Here is a 20,089-nt window from a genome sequence, read left to right as displayed (position 1 = left end):
AAGCATTCATATAGAAATTACAACAATCAGTCCATGCACATATTAAGCTCTGTAACTCTAGATTACATTACATAGTTTACATGGTGTTATTTTAGTTTCGTATAGTATGAAACGGAATAGCTAAGTTGATTTCCTAAGTAGGTAACTAAAATGTGCGTTGTTTTATGCATTCTACATTATATGCTATAATGATACACAGACTCAGATTTTCAGTTGTACCACGTTTACTATGAGTCGGACAAATTTTATTAGACTGCGTAATTCAAAATAAGAGGTTGCATTTAATTCCTGTAACACCACAATATGTAATTTTAGCGCTGAAATCACTGAGCTACGTTCATATATGCATAAAACAGTCCACTTATTTATTTAATATTAAATTCTCAAAGATAAAAAAACGTAATTTGATGTGTCAAAAAAGAAGATCATGCCATTTCTGCATTAATATTACTAAATTAAAATGTATCTGAAATTGGACACAGTTAAAACAAGATTATAACTGTCCATTAAGATATACTTTTTATCCATGACTAATGACTATATCCACTAAAAGTAGCTATAAACAAAAGGAATTTATGAAGCCTCTATTTAATCGTTGGTAATTGAGATATAAGTGCACACTGTCGAAGAATCCTAAATTACGACGGGAGAACTGTGTCCATGCAATCTGATTTTCAATTGTTTCTATTTACCAGCTAACATTAATTTGTGTTAAATATATCATTTTTATACTAAGTTTATGACTTCGTTTTAAAAAAATGTAATCATAAAAAACGAAATCTGTGCTGAACATAATGTATATATATGTAATAAAATCAATGCATACATTATACAAAGTGATAGACAGGAAGTTTTTATAAAAGAAAAATAAAACAAAAAGGAAAATAGCCAAGACAACAGCTGTATCTAAACAAATAATCAGGAATGAAAATAAAGTACATATATATCTATTATATGAGGAACTGCATCGGTAGACATTTTCGACTGTTCATTGATAATACTATTACATGAATTGGAAAGAAAAAAATTGAGTAGAATTTCACTCATTTCCATTAAGGCAATATGATAAGACGAGATATATGTAGAGGAATTTTTTTATACCAAAATCATCCAATTTCATTAAGGGCACTCTATACGATTTCATAAATGTATATGGTTGTACAGTAGAAACAAAACCGATATATGTATATATGCGATGTACAGATTCAGCAGTAAAATTAATCCTTTCATACACTTTCTCTTCAACAGAAATATAAGGATGAAAAATTGGATAATGATCAAATCGAAAAAGTATGTATATCAATATATTCCGAAGTGAATAAATCAATGAAATTCATGAAATAAAAGGCAATAAAACAGTAACAATTATAAGAATATTTTATAATTATGAATGACAAAATCCAAAAGTAAATATTAATGTATATGTGTTCTAGGACGGCGTCCCATAGGACCTTGAGGTTTTTGAAATATAAACTGTTTTTTTTCTTGTTTGGGATATAAAATATCCATTAAATATTGTGTAGTTAGTTCATCGATTTCATCAATTTCAAACTAGATAAGAGGAAAATGAATTTTTTAAATAAAAAATGCATTAATCATAAATAGTATAAAATAATACACACTAGAAGCACATAAGTTGTTCAATCCAATTTAAATACAATATTATAATTCAACTATGATGTTGCTCATTTTAATCTACAATTTTAAGGTAACCATGCGGAAAAAAAACACATTAAATATGTAATGGTACAACACGGTAATGTATGCTGAATATTGATTGAAAAGTTTTTGAAACCATAATTTAGTACAGATAGGTAACCTACTAAATATCATTTGAGTACTTATAGTGTAGTGGACGCTACTCAAAAGGATGTTTGTAAGTAGTGTATAGCGAAACGTGGTGTCGAAGTTGAAACAGTTGTTAGACGGAATGAAAAGTTTCAGTCCATCGAAAGCACAGCATTGTTGTAACATGTAGAGGCCAGACAAGAAGACGGTTCAGACCACAGAACAAAGTGGAAGATTAAAGGCTACGTTTATGTAATGAGTAAATACTTTGTGACATGATAAGCATACATTCCTCCTGCCCATTGTCTTGTTTTACAATAGCAACGAACTTATTTGTAATTTCAAGTGGGGTGTAAACAAAAACATCTTAACTGTCTGCCTGTTGTTGAATCACCAAGTCGATAAAATAAAAGTCTGGAATATATTATGGAAAAATAATGATAAGTTAACGAGACAAAAATTATGAATCTCCATTAACGAATATCCTTGTAAAGTGATTTATCTATAACAATCATTTGTGTCAAGTGAATTGATACACCGATTGAAAAGAAAACATGCAATAAATTATAGGAATACTAAAGACAAACTAGCTATTAATGTAAATTACACTAAAAATATATTAGTGCTATGATCTCTCAATGAAACATTCAACATCGTCATGAGCAACAGCAACAGTATTTACTTCGTTTATGTTGGTTGATTGAAAGTACTAGAGAGACAGGGATTTATATCTAGAAATAAAAACATAATACTTTCAATTTCAATTAAGTGGAGTAGTTTTTTTTTGCTCTTTATCTTTCCAAATAATCTGAACAGATCGATGCGATATTCCGAATATACTCTTTGTTTTAGAAATCTGTCAATATGAGGTGTAACAAAGTGTCCCTGATCATAGACTAATAAACTATTTAACCACTTAATGAATCTATGACGAGTAAATAGTAATAAATACCACTGACTAGATACACAATCAATATTTTATTCATCCTCCAGTTTGTGTTGTTAAAGAAACCATGGATCAGTCAGTAAATAATCAAGATCATAACATTATCAAATGTGGTATAAATCAGTCTGACCAAAATCATCCGCGGTTTCAGTACTGATAAATTTAAATAGGATAATTGTGCGATAGCTATAAAGATTAGTTTTCGTATTCATTTAAGAAGGGAACAGTACCATCATTATTGTAGTAAGGTGAAATGAAGAAATAAAAGGATACCCAAAATAAATTACTTCTTAATATCTATTTAATAATTTATTTTTAGAAACATACAGATAACAAACAGTTTGACTAAAGTGGAGTTAATTTATCCGTTTTTATTTATCACTTTCTTACAGTTCAGTTAACCAGGTTTAAACAAATTATGAGACAGCATATTAAACCAATACTCAATTGGGTATTGGATCAGTGAAACAAAATTAAACATTATTATTTACAAATAAAAGCACGTATAGAATTATTTAAATGTATAATGATCGCATGCGAACATTCTCTCTGATGACTGCAGAAAATATTAGTTAGGAAAATTAGTAGAGTAAAAACTGAAACTCGGATGTTTTACATTAACAATTAACTCCTTAATCCATTATAACTTTCTTCATTTTTTCTTTCTACCATTGTTCTTATAGTAATTTCAACTAAAGTTGTGTAACATTCATGTATAGTAAACCATTCTACAGTGAATAATTTTTTTAATTTTTTTTAGAAAAAGGAGAATGTTCAAAAGAGACAAATCCGACAATTGGGACATCAATAATAGATAGGAATGATAGGTAATAAAACAGTAAAATTAGAAAATAATTATTTCAGGTTTAAGTAAGTACAAAATCAATATCTTTATACAAATAAATACAAGAAAACGAGCAAAATGTATTCAGTTACCATGGCATCCAATTAAATAATCATATTTGTACTATAGTCTCAAAAGTACACTTCTACATTTCCCACAACTTCAATAACAGACAACAGATAAATACAGAAACTAAAGTGAAGAACAGACATACAAATACAGTAGTAAAAAATTACATTTTGGTTTATTAATGTAGGTAATTTTCATGTAATACGCCTAAGTTGAGTAATACGAAAGAAGATAAACGGTAAAATGTAGACAATTCATTTACAGGAAATTAATCTCAATCTTATCAGTTTCTACTTAAGGCAAAAGGTGGATGAGTACTTTTTAAACAATAAATGATGCTGTCAACTATGAATTTATATATCACAAATATAGAATTCCAAAAGACAATAAGGTTAAGTACTATTCAAAAACCACACCCAATCTATTATATATATGGTGAGAGATAGAGAGAGATGTAAATAACTGGGTATTAGGTGCTCACCAAGAGCCTTGAAGGTGCTGAGTTTGATTCTCGGTGGAGTCATGCATGTACACTAGTGAGAAACCCCATAATAGGACAAAACAACATACTAGTGCTTCATGGTTCTGAATGACTCTTTAACCAAGATAAGCCTGTGACGCAAAACGGTGAAAAATTTGGTATCAAGTTGAAATTAAAGTTAGGAGGTAAGAAATGTTAATATTAACACACTTAATGGGATAAAAACGTTGAGTAGTTGTTTTTGTAACCGAGTTAATTTATATTGAAACCATTAGTAATACGACATTCAAGCAACAAAAAGCTAACTATAGATGAACAAGGTACAAATAATCAAGTTGGTAAGTAGTTTGCAGCTAATTAATTAAAACTTTTGAAACCAATTAATGTTTTTAGTATATTCGGTCTATCTCTGGTGATAGAATCCACAACGCAATATATAGACGCAATCTGACCAGGATCCACACGGTAACAAAAGCTGATCAGTCGCAGTCTTACAAACAAACGATAGGAAATTACAAACGCTTAACTAATTAACGCTTTGCTTAGAAAAGTATTTAAAATTATGAGAGAAATGGTAAGATATTGTCAACATGTTCGATATGAAAGTAAAGTGGTCGGTCTATATTTCTTTAGAATTTATCCTGACATTCCTTAAAAATTAACTCTTAAATTATTAGGCAGAATATTGATCCATCTAGTCTAAAAAACAAAATAATCGGTGATGTCATTCAGATGAAATCATTGACATGAGAAAAATTAAACAAAGTAAATCGAAGAAGACTTTATTGAAGTCAGATTAAAAATGGAAAATACATCAGTGAATTTTAATGATCATTAGTCTGATTCCAATAAAAAAATACTATGCTTGTGAAACAATGCAAATAACTGGAGAATTTTTCATTATAAGTATCGAACAAGATAATTTTGTTGCTCAGCACATGTATCTTTATTTATTTATTTATTTGAACATATAAATATTGGTACAATAGGGCACCAAATATATATGCGCCACACAAAACAATGAGAACGAGAAGAGAAGGAGGGAAAAAAAGTAAGGAGCGTAAAAAAAGAACAATAACGAAGAGATTAGTGTAAGGTAGTGTAATAATAATAAGGGAAACGGAAAGGTACAACCAGAAGAAATCTTTCAGTTAGAGAAGAAGCAACCACTTTTTACGAAGAAAGTAAAAGAAGGTTACAACAGGATCGCCACTGGCTCCTATTCTGAGCCATATCTGATAACGTCTCTAGCCACTGTGTCGCACCATCTCTCGGCCCCCAAGTGCCCTGGTATGGTCGAGAGTGGGGTGAGACCACCCTCCCTCCCAAAATCCTCTCACATGGCCACGCGTATACAGCCTCTGTCAGGGAAGTCCTACTCACTGCCTTCTCGTGGAAGGGGTGTTGTCTACGAAAATGAGAGGATGAAAAGCAAATGTCCGGCGATTTAACCGGGTTGGTGGACATGAAGAGTCCACCTAGGGGAGTTGAAAAACCCTGATTCTAAACCAATGGTGCACATGGGCTCCAGTATTCTGAGGGAACAAATGGCATATGAACCAGTCGTTGGTCACCGACTGCCATGGGACTGCATCTCCTCACGATGCTCCACTGACTTGTGGGTCAGACCTTTAGGTCAAAGGCTCAGGGTGTGGCCCCCTGAGATAACCACCTGCTTCGGTCTGTGCACCCGGGCAGTATCACAGCCCACACACAAATATGATGAGCTGTCGATAATTATGGAAAATATGTATCTTACTTATATCAGGTTTATGTAATGTTTAAGCCACTAGGATTCGTATATTAGAAAGCAGCTGATAAATGTTGGTTGGACAGAATATGATTTCTATTCCCAAAAATTGAAACAAACAGTATGAGCCAACTTTCTTAAAATTAATTAACTTATTGAATGGAAATCTATACAATGACTAAAAGTAGAATGTTCAATTGGTAAATTTAATGTGAGGAGAAAAGCATGCTTCAAATGAAAAAAAAATGAAATATCCACATAATCACAAGCAAATGCAAAGTATGAATTCCCACCTTAACGAGTAAACTTACACACCTGCAAACGCTAAAATAACAATGATGTATATAAATAAGGAAGAAAATTCATAATTTCAAAGAAAAAAATTAGATACATTTGCACCTATTGAGGGACATCAACTAGTTTCTAACATATGATTTTTATAATTTCAATAATCACATCTAGAGAATTTATACCTTCTTACAATTCTTGAACTAACAAAAACTGACGTCACGAACTCATGGAACACCTTATTTTGTTCGACCTAATTTTACTACAACTAGCACCATAAAATAAAGTAGATGTTGAATTGTATGGTTCCGTACCCTTATTAATCGACTTATTTACACTGCCTAGCACTCTATCCATAACTTTAAGATCAAATGAAAACAGTGGTCTCGCAGGTGCAGGTACAGCAATGAGTTTTAAGGCAGAAAGTTTTAGTTAACAGCCACCAGCGCACTTTCGATCGAATCACGCTGAAAAAATATGGGACTATGAGATACACGCTGTTGTCTACTTATATTCTATGGCCAGACTCCCACTAACTCCAAGCAAGATGAGTCCTACTATGAACCATATAATCTCCTGTAAGTCATTGAACACTAAGATGTGACTGTAAAGAGCTATTTTAAGCAACAAATAGACTGAATAAGCCAAGATAACATTCGACTTTCGAACATTTTATTCCTGAAAACAAATAAAGATAATTATTCACTAAAAGTACATTTTGAAGACTGTTAAGTTCTATTGAGTACTAACTGGCCTATCACAATACCTAGTTAACGATATATAGTGAAAAAGTTGAGTGTTCCGACTACTATATATATTTTGGGGGTTCTATGAACTTAGATGCCACTGCCTAGAGCCCTCTAGAGTTACTGACGATTCCAAGTCCAGATAAAAGATTTGAGCATAAGGTTAACCACATTAAATGAAAAAAAGCAGATTGCTACAAAATGCTAATCAGAGCAAAACATTTAATCCATTCTAACTCTGCCCTGAAAATTGAAGTCATCACACGGAAGAGCTGTGACGTCTAATGGCGAGAGCTCGAAGTTTCTGTATGGCACAAAGCCGATGTTCCTTTTAACGACCAGAAAAAAGTAAGTACAAGTATATAGAATATCTGACAAATTAAGGAGACTGAAAAGGGTATTCAAACAGCGATGTAAATCAGAAGATGGAACTTGACCATGTTTAGGATAATCAAAGCTCATCGGACAAAAACTGGGCAGGAAAAAATAAATTTAAGAGGTATGTTGTTGTACTTTGGTAATGAACAACAGAATACTCCCTCCCCATACACATAAGGAGTTGTATAGATTCTGTCCAAAGAAGAACAAAAAGTGCTCATTGGATGGAAAACCTAAAGCTCCAAGATCATCAAAACAAAAAAAGGAATTACGATTAATGTTATCTAGTACCACGCATTTGCTAACGAAAGTAGAAAATATAAATATGTTTCGTGAAGGGCTGCAAACCGTCCTAAATAAATACCAAGAAAAAATCCTGAAAACCCCGATAATGGACCTGGACGCCAACGCTGAGATGGACAACGCTGAGTATGAACCAATCACGTGCAACATGGAATTCAAAAAATGAACGGGAATGGCGAAGACTGGTAGATCTATATGCTTTCAACAACAAGATTATAGGTGGAACCATTTTCCTGCAAAAATTCATACACAAAGCTACACCAGTTAGTCAGTGACAACGTAGAACTTCGTACTTACGTACATCAGTTTGAGTTGCCATATCACAGTAACACAAAGATACAATTGTCAATTCAAATCCCGTAGTTGTGGAGGTAGTAAAAGTATAAACAGCAATCGGAAAAATTAGGGTTTGAAGACGTTATTCAAGGAGTATAATCCAGTGAAATAAATTTTAAAAGAGAAAAAAGGGATATGAAGAATTCAGAAGATTAGGATTTAGGAGAATACAAAGAGTGGATACACCTGCGCACATCACTGCAAACGATTTTGAGCCATGTCATTCAAGATCTCTAACCATCGGTTGCTATCGTCTCGTCGATCCCAACCAGGTAGTCTACAACTATCAACATGGCTCAGTCCACTTGTCAGTGATTTCATGGATTTGTGCCATAATTCGATCTGGCTGCCTAGTACCCGTTTCCTAACAACTGCATTACTTACTCGGTGGTCACAGGATATACGAGCAATGTTTCAAAGACACCTATGATCGGACACTAGGAACCTACGAATATCCTCTACCCTTACTGGCCATGTTCCACTGCCATAAAGTAGGAAGGAACGAACTGCTGCGCAGTAAACCCATCCTTTGGTTGATAGACGGATATCTCGCCTACGCCATAAATGACGCAAGTTGGCAAAAGCTAGTCGAGCCTTCTGTATCCGTGCTGAGATTTCGTCACACACCAGACCACAAGGGCTGATGAGACTTCCAAGATAAGTGAAGCGATCGACACGCTCAATTACTTCACTCACTATCATTAGTTCGGGTGTCGATGCAGCCCAATCCTGAAACAACATTTTGCATTTCGAGGGAGAGAATCGCATCCCGAACATGCCTGCATTGTTGCTTAGAGTGGTCAGAAGACTGCATTTTGTCAGCGTCTTCACCAAATAGAACTGCCATTAGTATATTCTAAGTCAACAAGTGAACCTCCCGGTAGAAGTTCAACCCGTGGAAATTTAGATGAGGAAAGTGTTATCTCTAAAAGCACGTCAATGACGAAGTTGAACAAGAATGGGGAGAGTGGACAGCCCTGACGAACACCACTTGAGGTAATCAATTGTCAGCTTGCGCTTAAGCTGACTCCGTTCTTCGTTATGTTCAGAGCCAGATGGAATGAGTTTCCGAGCATCTATCAGTGAGATAGATTCTGTTGAGATCCAGTGTTGCTCCCTAACCTTATGGTTTACCGTACTTGCAGACATTACTGCTGTTTCTACAGCTTTTCGGATGTCAGTCCACGCTGACTCGGGTGGGCGTCACACACATGGCTGCTCAACTGTTTCTCTAGTTGCTCCTCAAATACACTCTTAGCTTGACTATCATTAAGTAGGACTCTAAGGGGTTTCCTTGCATCATCTTTCCTACATCCAGTAAGACGTAGACAAATACGCGCTCGCACTAGAGGATGATTTGAATCTAATCATGTGCTCCAGAATGAGCGACAGTCTTCTATGGAGCCCCTCCATCGGTGGCTGATAGCGATGTGATCTATTTGGGTCCAACGTTGGGACGAATTAGGGGGTCTCCATGTTAAAAGATGTTTTTCCTTATGCCTAAAGTTAGTATTTGCAAGAAAGAGGCGGTTATCTGAGCATAGCTGCAACAGACGGTCGCCATTATCTGTTCTTTGAGCCACGACACCATAAGATCCATCTAGGTGTCCTTCCCTTTCGCTTATTTTACCTACTTGAGCATTAAAGTCCCCAGCCACTATTACTACATCAGAGCGCCTAGCATTTCGGAGGTCAGAAAGCTTTCTGTAAAACTCATCTTCCACATCATCTGAGCTGCAGTCAGTGGGAGAGTAGGCAGAGACGACGACGAGTGTCCCTATATTCCAGAGTCCTTACTGTTCCATTTAGTCGAACAGCGCACAAACGACTGTCTACTGGGATCCAGTCTAAGAGAGCTAGTTCTGCCCTAAAACTCAATGCTATACCTACCCCAGCAAGGCCACTGGAAGCAGCACCAGGTCTTCTAGATACACGAGGCGTAAATCGAGTTGGTTCTTTATTTTGGCATGGTGAGGTCAAATGAATGACACTACTCGGATCCTGTATGCGCGTTTCGGAGACGCAGCACACATCGATGGCGCGAGACTAAAGTCCTAGCTAAGGAAGCCTGATGTCCTATTTACCACAGTGTTAGGACGTTAAATGCTCCTATATGTAGTTTAGAGAGTGGTTTCAGGAGACCAGGAATAGCGTTCCGCGTAATCGAATCGTTTGCCCTAGCGGTGCGGGATGATAAAGAGATGTGAGAAGGGTTAGTCATGGAGATAAGAGAGGTATTAGGAGGTGTAGAAAGGATTTGAATGTGAACAACTTGTTCTCGTGTGCTGTTACGGGTATGAGGGCTGATATCACTTCCCGGGTGCCCACACCGTGGAAGGGTATTTCTTGAGAAACCTGAAATAGAAGTCGGATTAATGTTGGTCTTAACGACCCGGGAGCGTAACCACAGAGTCCAAGGGACAACTGCTTGAGGCCGGTCGCGCACGGCCTTTTTGTGGGAGGTTTTTGACGTGTTAGCTCCGTTCTCCAAAGGGCCTTACCGCCGGAGACGGAAATCTGCGAGGTAATGTGAGGCGTGACATTTTAAGGGTCGACCTTTTCTAACCCCTTTCTTTCTTGTGAGTAGGAAGCATCGCTGCAGATGTTGTTTGTCCGAGGGAAACACCTTACTGCTGTCACATCCCTCTACAGTCAGCAGTAGGACTTCGCCCTCAGACCTTGAGTTACTGCTTTTAGTCTTACCGTTCTCCAATCGACCTGCCTGGCATGGTATAACCTACAGGAACATATGTCCCAGCCAATATAGCTCGGTTGGGTCACCACGATAGGTAAACCCGACCACCACGTCAAGGGAGCAGCTACGGTCGAGCACAAAGTTACATGGGTTACACCAGATCACACTACAGAGAACCAGATCGATCACATCTGCATAAATAAAAGATTCAAGATGCAAGAATAAAGAAAGTAGGTGATATAGACTCAGATCACTACCTATTAGTGGCGAGGTTAAACCTGAATCGAAAGAAAAACTGGACCACTGAAAAAACAGCACTACAGAGGTTTAATACAACCTTCCTTTGAGATGTTAACGAAATCAGCGAACCCAAGACAGAGCTAAACGACAAGTTCCAAGGCTTACAAGCTTTACTCAAAGAGGAAACCAATATGAAGAACTAGAAAAGAATTAAAGAAGTAATAACATCGACATGATAGAAGGTTCTGTTCCGCAAAAGTCATCAGTAGATAGAAGTTATCAGTTTACATTAACTCCTTTGATTATGAGGAAGCGTTCGACAGATCGGGTAGGAAAACTCTGTAGATCGTCAACATTATACGGAACTGTCACCCAAAATCAGAGTCAGGAATTTCAATATAAAGGTTAGAATAGTTCTATAGTACGAAGCTGAAACAAGTAATTATCATAAAAAGGGTACAAGTGTTTATAAACAGGTATCTGAGTAAAATAGTCTACATTTATTGGCCGGTGACTATCGGTAATAACGTACTCTGGTAGCGAACAAACCAGCTGCCAGTTAAGGAGACTAGGTAAATACGCTGGGTGGATAGGACATACTTTGCGGAAATCACTGACTGCATCAAGAGGCAAGCCTTAACTTTGAAATGTTGTAAGAGACGATTTAACTATGAGGTAAAAACCTTCTATGCTAGTTTTCTACGATTTTATTTATATGTTGATTGGATATTTAATGAGTATCTTGGTTTTATTATTTTCATATTATCCTAGTTCCGAGCTTTTATTTGAACCGTAAATTGTTGCTATAGCATTTTTCAATCACAAACTGAAACCAATTATTTGTACACCTAGTACTCCGTTTTACCCTTTCTTAATGTTGTTTTCCGTGGTAATACTGTTACTCAATTAGTATGCTGCATGATCTGGTCTTGTACATACACATGAGTGTCTGAAATATAATAACGATCTTGGACTGGTAATCATTAGTTTTTTGTTTTTCCTCTTCGTTCGGGGAAAGTTGAAGATTTATCGATGTGATCATCTTAACTAACTTTCTGTAGATCACAAACTAACTGAAGTGAAGGACCCTTACCCCTTTAGGACATATAATTGTGCATAAAACAAACAAGCTTAAACTTGTGTTCATTTAGTTTTTTATTTATTTTCATTCGCTGAAAAATCCCTTACACTAAGTCATGAAACGTAAGATATTTAATTCTATATTCAATGGAACTTTACAATAATATGAATTCTATAATCAAGTCAAAACTTAGTAATGACACTCACAAATAAGCCTCTGCCAGAGAAGTCCTACTCACTGCCTTCTCGTGGAAGGGGTGTTGTCTACGAAAATGAGAGGATGAAAAGCAAATGTCCGGCGATTTAACCGGGTTGGTGGACATGAAGAGTCCACCTAGGGGAGTTGAAAAACCCTGATTCTAAACCAATGGTGCACATGGGCTCCAGTATTCTGAGGGAACAAATGGCATATGAACCAGTCGTTGGTCACCGACTGCCATGGGACTGCATCTCCTCACGATGCTCCACTGACTTGTGGGTCAGACCTTTAGGTCAAAGGCTCTGGGTGTGGCCCCCAAGAAAACTATCTGCTTCGGTCTGTGCACCCTGCAGTATCACAGCCCTCACACAAATCAAATGAGATTTGTGTGGCGCATATGTATCTGGTGCCCCTCTTGTACCAGTATTTATGTGTTCAAATAAATAAATAAATAACTTGTTGAACGACATTTATGTAGTCAACAATTTAATTCATCTATACCCTAGTTTTGCGAAATACGTTAAGAAGTCATGTAGAAATTAGTCAATAAATTTACAAGTTTGCTAGACGAAACGTTGGAATTATTCAAATTGCAATCGCTGAGATTATTTCAAATATAATTTTCACCTATAATGACTTCTCTATACGCTGAGCCCAATTTTTGTCAAACTATTCGTTCTAATATTGACGAATATTCGTATAAATATTGATTGTGATATAAACTATGAACAAACATTATTTACTTTTAACTCCCTAATTTAGTTTAAAATTTTACTAAAAAAACATTTCACAGCATCTAAAAAAATAAGGTTAAAAGACTGAGTGTATAGAGCAACAGGATTTTTGGAGCGAAAAACTCAAAACGTAATGTACACTAACTGTATATATATCTAGAAACACACACTTTCACGAAATGCAAAATTTGTTAGCCCACTATTTTATTACTGGGGCGCTGTTCCATACGTATGTAATTACACACGGCATGAAGTATAAAGTACATTGAAAAATATGGTTTTGGTTTCTAATCTTAAAATAAGCAATGGTAACCACACAAAAATCAATCTTTCTGATAACTAACTCACAATACATCTTTTGTCAAGTGAGGTTACAGTTTACTTATGAAAATAATGACATTTTTTTCATTTTTATATTTAAGAATAGCTTACAACTACTCTAAATTGAGCGACTGAAAGATCTCTTTTAATAACAGACGAGATCTATGACTTCTAGAAAGCCTTATCACTATCCCCCACAACGCTTCTATATTGATAACCTAACCCCAACGAGACCGAAGAGAGAACGTGGGAATACAGAAAAAGCTTGACATTCCATCCAAGAAATCAAAATTGCGGCAGACGGAAGGCGAAAGCGATTGACCAGATAAGAGGTCAGTGGGGTGGAAGGGATTAAAAATTTACAAAGAACATCCATGTTTGTTAGAACTACAACTCATTAAGATCGAGGTAATTTGAAGCCTTCCTATCAGCATTTGACTTTCTGGTAAGTCAAGAAAAGGCGTGTTCATATTTGCTTTAACTAGACGTGACATTTTACGACGTTGGATTTATTCCCGATGAGATATTTTAGCTACCGCAATGTTAATCTTATATTAGACAGTGTGACATTATTTCAGGTCAACATGTTCTGTATCGATCAAGTGTCAATTCCATCCAATATAACAATTGCGGACTTTCGTTCAGTGTGACAACTATATGCTTGTATTGTTCCTTATGAACTTTGTATTTGTTTTACAGTAACCCTGTCTCTTTTTATTTATATGGTTACAAACATCATCATGGATGTACAAAATCAGTTTATAAGTGAGCGTATCTGTCTGAACGAAGTGTTTTGGAGAGTTAATAAATCTTCATTTTCACCAGTCTTTGGTGTTCTTAGTCTGCATTATGAGAATCACAGTAGTTCTTGATCACCACGTTTAAGCAGTTGAACCGTGGACACAAAGAAGGCGACACAAGCATAACAGTGGCAACAGGGTTAATTTATAAGTTTTACCAGTTAAACAGTGCCATTATATTGATTACAGTAGATAGATAAAGGAACTAGTGTATGACTAGTGTTATAAATAAAGTCAAATTGTGGGAAAATCTATTACGTTGCTGTATAGCTCGAATAACATGCTTCTTTTCTAAACGAATAGAAGAAGGGTTTTTGGTTTACTTAGAGATAGAGAAGTTAATACAAAATTTCAAGGAAACATAAAGGTTCAAAATATGTAATAAACAGTATGTGTAGTAAATAATTGAAATTATATCTTACTCTACGATCAAAGGTTATTCCAAATTCACGCTCCAACCGAGTTAGTAAAGCTGCCTTGCAACTAGAATACAACATTCGGCTTTTTACTGTGCTTTGATTGCCAGAAATTGTATGAATAAAAACTGAAACAGAAAGGCGAACACAGAGTTTCCTGAGAATAAAATTCATTATCAAGAACTGCAAAACTTTGCAACAGATAGGTCAATACATCCAAATAATAGCATCGTACACTAATTCTACCTGGATCTCGACGGTACTGACCAAATTATCACGCTGAAACTGATTAGGACGCAATTATTGCCACTTATCAATTAAAAATAGGTTGTTGACAACCACAGTCGCCCCCAAACGCCCTGGTATGGCCGAGAGTGCAAAGTACACCTACAAGACTGGCAGGATCCTAATCCTGTACTCACCCTCGATGGTGAGCAGTCGAGAAGTTCGTGTATCTGGGTAACTGCATAAGTGCTGGCGGTGGCATGAGTGATGAGATCAATACACGTATAGTGAAAGCCAGAGAGGCTTATGCCAATCTGGGCCATCTTTGGCGCCTTCGTGATGTCAGTCTGGCTGATAAAGATCGGATCTACAACGCGTCGGTGAGAGAAGTTTTGCTTTATGCTTATGAAACCTGGCCTCTCCGAGTTGAGGATGCTAGACGACTCTCTGTGTTCGATCATCGCTGTCTCCGAAGGATTGCTGACATTCAGTGGCAACACTATGTCAGTAATGCAGAGGTTCGGCATCGTGTGTTCGGGCACAGAGACGATAATCCAATTGGTTTCACCATCTTGAAACACCGACTTCGGTGGCTTGGACATGTTCTCCGAATGCCGTCCCAGAGAATTCCACGTCGTGCATTATTTGCCGACTCTGTGACTGTCTGGAAAAAGCGGAGAGATGGTCAATATATGACACGACTCCCTGGCTGGGGTCCGAGAGATGTTGCGACACAGTGGCTAGAGACGTTATCAGATATGGCTCAGAATAGGAGCCAGTGGCGATCCTGCTGTAACCTTCTTTTACTTTCTTCATAAAAAGTGGTTGTTTCTTCCCTAACTGAAAGATTTCTTCTGGTTGTACCTTTCCGTTTCCCCCATTATTATTATTATTGCACTACCTCACACTAATTTGGTCGTTATTGTTCTTCTTTTTTTCCTTTTACGCTCTTCGCCTTCTTTTTTTCTCTTCCCGTTCTCATTGTTTTGTGTGGCGCATATATATTTGGTGCCCTATTGTACCAATATTTATGTGTTCAAATAAATAAATGACAATCGCAGTCGGACCTCCTGTGAGCTTATTTCAAGTTATTCTTACGCAGTGACAACTGCTAATTAAAATCTATGTTAATGGCGAGTGAAAACTTGCGTATGATGAAGTCGAATTGGAATTTTTCGATACATTCAAACAAACTGAAATGACTGTTCACTAAGATATTTTGTCCAGATGTGCTTACTTGCCTCATATACTGATATAAATAGTAACATGACATTATTTAAATCTGTAGATTCATGTCTGACTGTATTTCAGACAGAATCTACAAATCTTAAAGTTCAGATACTTCAGCTAATACTATTTTCGCTATTTACTTATCAGCCCTATCAAACATGTAACTCAAAAAGGTAAAACAAGTACGTTTGATCGATAATACAATGAAGGTGTTACTTTGTGACATTTCGACTTCTAGAAAAATAATACTGATTTAAGAACAGGTTTGAGTCAGAAAATTTGAAAATGTGAGAAACGGTAATGGATATTCAGGAGACCAGTACCGTGGACGCTTCATTAGATAAGAGCGGATAGAGTATTTTGGAATACCTCAACAAAAGCAAAGTTAATGAAAATTTTCTAAAGGAGTTCCAAAAAAGTACTTACTGAAATGCATGTTAAACTTACAGGTAGCAGAATGTTCCTCGCCTTCAAACATATAACGGAAACGGAAAAGATGATAACGACCTTCTTTTTCTGGACAAATTTCTGCTATTTGTTTTGGCGTAATATGTTCACGAGTCCCGCAAACTTTGATAGTTTCACTAAGGATATCACATTTCTGGCAAAAATTACAAACAATAGGTTACGCAACAAAATACCAAGTCGTCGGACTACTTTTTACAGAGAAACAAAGCTACTACCATTATAACAGCTCTCCAACACTTAAGTTCGTTTACGTTTAATTTTATCAACACTTTCAACTAATTTAACAGAATTATTCGAATAGCAACAATTTTTATATCTCGGTCTTATTATTACCATGTCTGCATGAACATGTATGCTTAATCACATGTGACAGCCTATGCACATATCCCTATCTCTAGCTCAAGTGTTAGTTGCCTAAATCGTTCGATAAGTCATTCACTTTCCCATATATATACTTGAATATTATTAATTTATTCGGCTTTTTATTTGATTCTGTATTCGACAATTAATCTGCCCATGTATTTGCTTGCTCATATTAGCGTTTCTGCCCGATTTTGTTTGGCGTGCTTGTGGTTTATTAATCTGTACTATTCGATAACAAACGGTAGTCGGCACTTCGTGTTGCCTTCTGAAATATATAAACCATCCGGATTAATTTAAAAACGGTTATCAGGGCATTCAATGTACAAAACATTGAGAATTATCTTGGAGATAATCCACTACACCATAACGGGTTAAGGTGTAAGTATTATGTATCAACGATTCATTTTCCCCATGATGATTGCATTTGAATTTCAAAGCAGACCTAAAGGTATAGGTAGCATCAATAACAAAAATGAATTATATCTTTTCTTGCCAAATTAAATTCTTTGCTTAACCTTCCTTAAACGTCATTGATACCACTCATATCCCAAGTTACCTAGGTGATTCAAATTAATGCTTATTTGTCCCATGCTTTATGTTAATTATGACAGATAATATAGAGGGTTATTGACTTAACTGATGTAGCTGATAAGTGAGCCCTGGAATATGCATCATTGTCGCTTCAAGTTACAGGTAGAATCGTATGAATTTTTACTAAAATGTAACACAGTATAGACAAACATTTGTTGGTCTTTTACATGTATAGGAACTTATGTTATCAAAACTTTATCATACTCCTAAAATTTGTTTGCCATACCTTTTATTGGTCGGGATAAAGCATACCATTTCTGCTTCTTAAATGAATGAGAAATTAGACAACTAAATATCATCAAACATACAGAATAGAACCTTACAATGATTCCAAGTTAAAATGAGACCTCTATCAGCTTAGTAACAAACCAAATACAAACTCTTCTACTTTTTATGGAAGTATAATTGCTTGAATATTCATTTGAAGTATTTCTTATCCGCTAATTACAATGGAAGTCACCAGAATGTACTACCTACACGTCGTGAATTGAGAGATAATACAAAGAAAACGCCAGATCATCAATTATACCGAAGTACACTTCTATTAAAATGACATCACCATAGTTATTAGCACGGTTTAAAATCAGCAACTAAACAAAATGAATTTTAATAAACAATTTAACAGAGAAAATAGAGGGTTTTGTAGTTTTATTTATGGCATGCACAAATTGATAGATGTTGAACACCGGGTCCATTCTGTGTGTTGAGAACCAACGAATGGGTTTTTAATGCAAATCCTAATACGGAATACCTCAGTTCGAATAGAGATGTCCGTGTGAAGTGATATGACTCATTACATATCACGTAGGTAACATGAGCATACACGAAACGACTTGTGTGACTTTGATTGTTCCTGTTTTCCCAAGTAACACTCTTAAAATAACATTTTTCATCACAGAGTACAATTAATGCATGCCATAGGTTAAGTATGTAATAATTTCGTTTCAGTGTTTAAAATCCCAACTAGAATGTAGAAGACCAATCTTAACTGTCTTAACACGTTTTACACATTGACCAAACTTACTAACTGAACGTAATCACACTCTCCCGAACTAAAATTCTTTAACACAGAGCGAGAATCAGGACTAAGCGCGAATGAAACACCACCGATTGTTTGATAGCTGGAATGCAGTCCAGTGGTCACCTTTAGGTATATGAATGAAATCTCAACATACTTCTCCTGTGTGTATGCCAGCCACCTCAATTTCAGCTTCAGTATAAGGTCCAGGTGCAGTTTTACTTTCCGTAATTTTTTTGTAGGCCCTTAAGTTCATTTCACCCTTAAAATGTAAGCAAGAATTACAGAACCTACCACACAATTTACTGTTATATCATCCTTAATTAGGTTATCTCCAAACTGCTTAAGAACAGTTGCTTTAGTGGCTGCATATATCGTTTTTAGACGCACCTAACGAATAGTTGAAGTGATATTAATACATTAATTCAACCAAAACCTACGTCAGAACTTTCAGGAACATAACATATAAAAATCCAGTCGCTTCCAAAAGAGTTGACGGAATCAAGACGATAAAACACATAACACGGAGAGCTGGCATCTAAAAGCTTCCCCATCGCAACATCAAAATCATCTTCCCAAGAACCTTTAGATGGTATTTTCATAAGCAAAACTATTTTTTCTTTATCTATGATGAGCTTCACGGCTCTATACGAAAGGCTTTTACAATCTGCTAGTTTAGATGTTTCATATGGGTCAGCTAAAAATAAGTAAATCAACTAACAAAGTATTATTACCGTGAATTCCACTTTGGAGAGTCATTTGTACTGCCGCCTTCGAAATAAACAGCAGAACAGAATTCAAACATCAAACATTATTCAGTCATCAGTCTTCAGTAATAAGGATAGTAGGTTGATGAACCCGTTTTAATCCTGACACACTGCTTTCCAGTGAAGGTCCAGCTTCTCCTTGAAAGTATTCACTGATGGGGCTGATACCACTTGTTCGGGTAAGGCGTTCCAATGATTGACTACTCGATGAGAAAAACGGGATCCCACTTTAAGTTTATTAGATCGTGGTTTATGAACCTTCTTGCTATGACCTCGGAGATTATTAGTACTGGAGGGAGCAAAAAGATAAGACATATTAGGGTGATCTTATCCGCAACGCAACCATGTAAACTTAATGTATCGCATACTGTCATTTGTGCGTTCAAGTAACCACAGTATTTGTCATTTCATAATGTATTTTTAATTAAATAATTAGATTATGCAGCTAATTTTGCTCTGTTTTTAATTTTTATTCGCCACGTCTGACTGCGTTACACTGTACGTCCATTGCACGCTGGAATGATATCTCAAGTCATAGTGAGTTTATTCACATAACTGATTGTTTCCAGATAGACTGTCACTGCATAATGTTACTGAAGAAAGGTTTGTTGTACTGTAAACTATGTTTCTATGAACAACTGCCTGTTGTCTTCAGTATGAAAGCAGTATATATGTATCCCTCTTTTTTTCTTAGGTAAGTTCAACTGGCCTATATTTTGTGTTTTGGTTTTATCAGCTTAATTATGTACATTTAACTACTTTGAGCAACATATCTGTGCAAATGAAACAATAACTATGACACTTGCTTAGTTTAGTGTTCTTGGTTGTCGTATAATTCAGTTTAGTTGAAAAAATTATGATATACCTAAGTATAGTGCTTGAAGCCTGTAACAAAACAGATCAGTTTAGTTAGTAGAGTTGCCTGTTTCTAATGTGTATACGGATTCAGATCAGTCTGATTAAAAATAGGAAAAAACGTGCCTTTGATGCTGTTGCTGCCATACATTATAAGA

The 20,089-nt window shown here is 36.0% G+C and overlaps 1 protein-coding gene across 1 annotated transcript; it reads right to left on the bottom strand.

Moving 5' to 3' along the window:
* Positions 1–586: 586 nt before the first annotated feature.
* Positions 587–19,259, bottom strand: TWF2 (Twinfilin-2). Its single transcript, XM_051213279.1, has 8 exons — positions 19,044–19,259; positions 18,750–19,006; positions 18,604–18,699; positions 18,467–18,571; positions 18,316–18,435; positions 16,317–16,470; positions 14,421–14,542; positions 587–1,551 (listed from the first exon to the last, which is right to left on the bottom strand). Exons 1-8 carry the CDS (start codon positions 19,066–19,068, stop codon positions 1,414–1,416), a joined length of 1,017 nt encoding a protein of 338 aa, XP_051069243.1. The 5' UTR covers positions 19,069–19,259; the 3' UTR covers positions 587–1,413.
* Positions 19,260–20,089: the final 830 nt, after the last annotated feature.

This window comes from Schistosoma haematobium, chromosome 3 (assembly GCF_000699445.3).
Source record: "Schistosoma haematobium chromosome 3, whole genome shotgun sequence".
Lineage (NCBI taxonomy): Eukaryota > Metazoa > Platyhelminthes > Trematoda > Strigeidida > Schistosomatidae > Schistosoma > Schistosoma haematobium.
This window is presented reverse-complemented; position numbering and strand designations above follow the sequence as displayed.

Excerpts from the sequence above, each read along its gene's own strand:
- TWF2 (XM_051213279.1), bottom strand. The coding sequence starts at position 19,068 with ATGACTCTCCAAAGTGGAATTCACG. Across the intron at positions 19,007-19,043 it reads TCTCCAAAGTGGAATTCACG|CTGACCCATATGAAACATCT; the intron begins GTAATAATACTT and ends ACTTATTTTTAG. Across the intron at positions 18,700-18,749 it reads ATGTTCCTGAAAGTTCTGAC|GTGCGTCTAAAAACGATATA; the intron begins GTAGGTTTTGGT and ends ACTATTCGTTAG.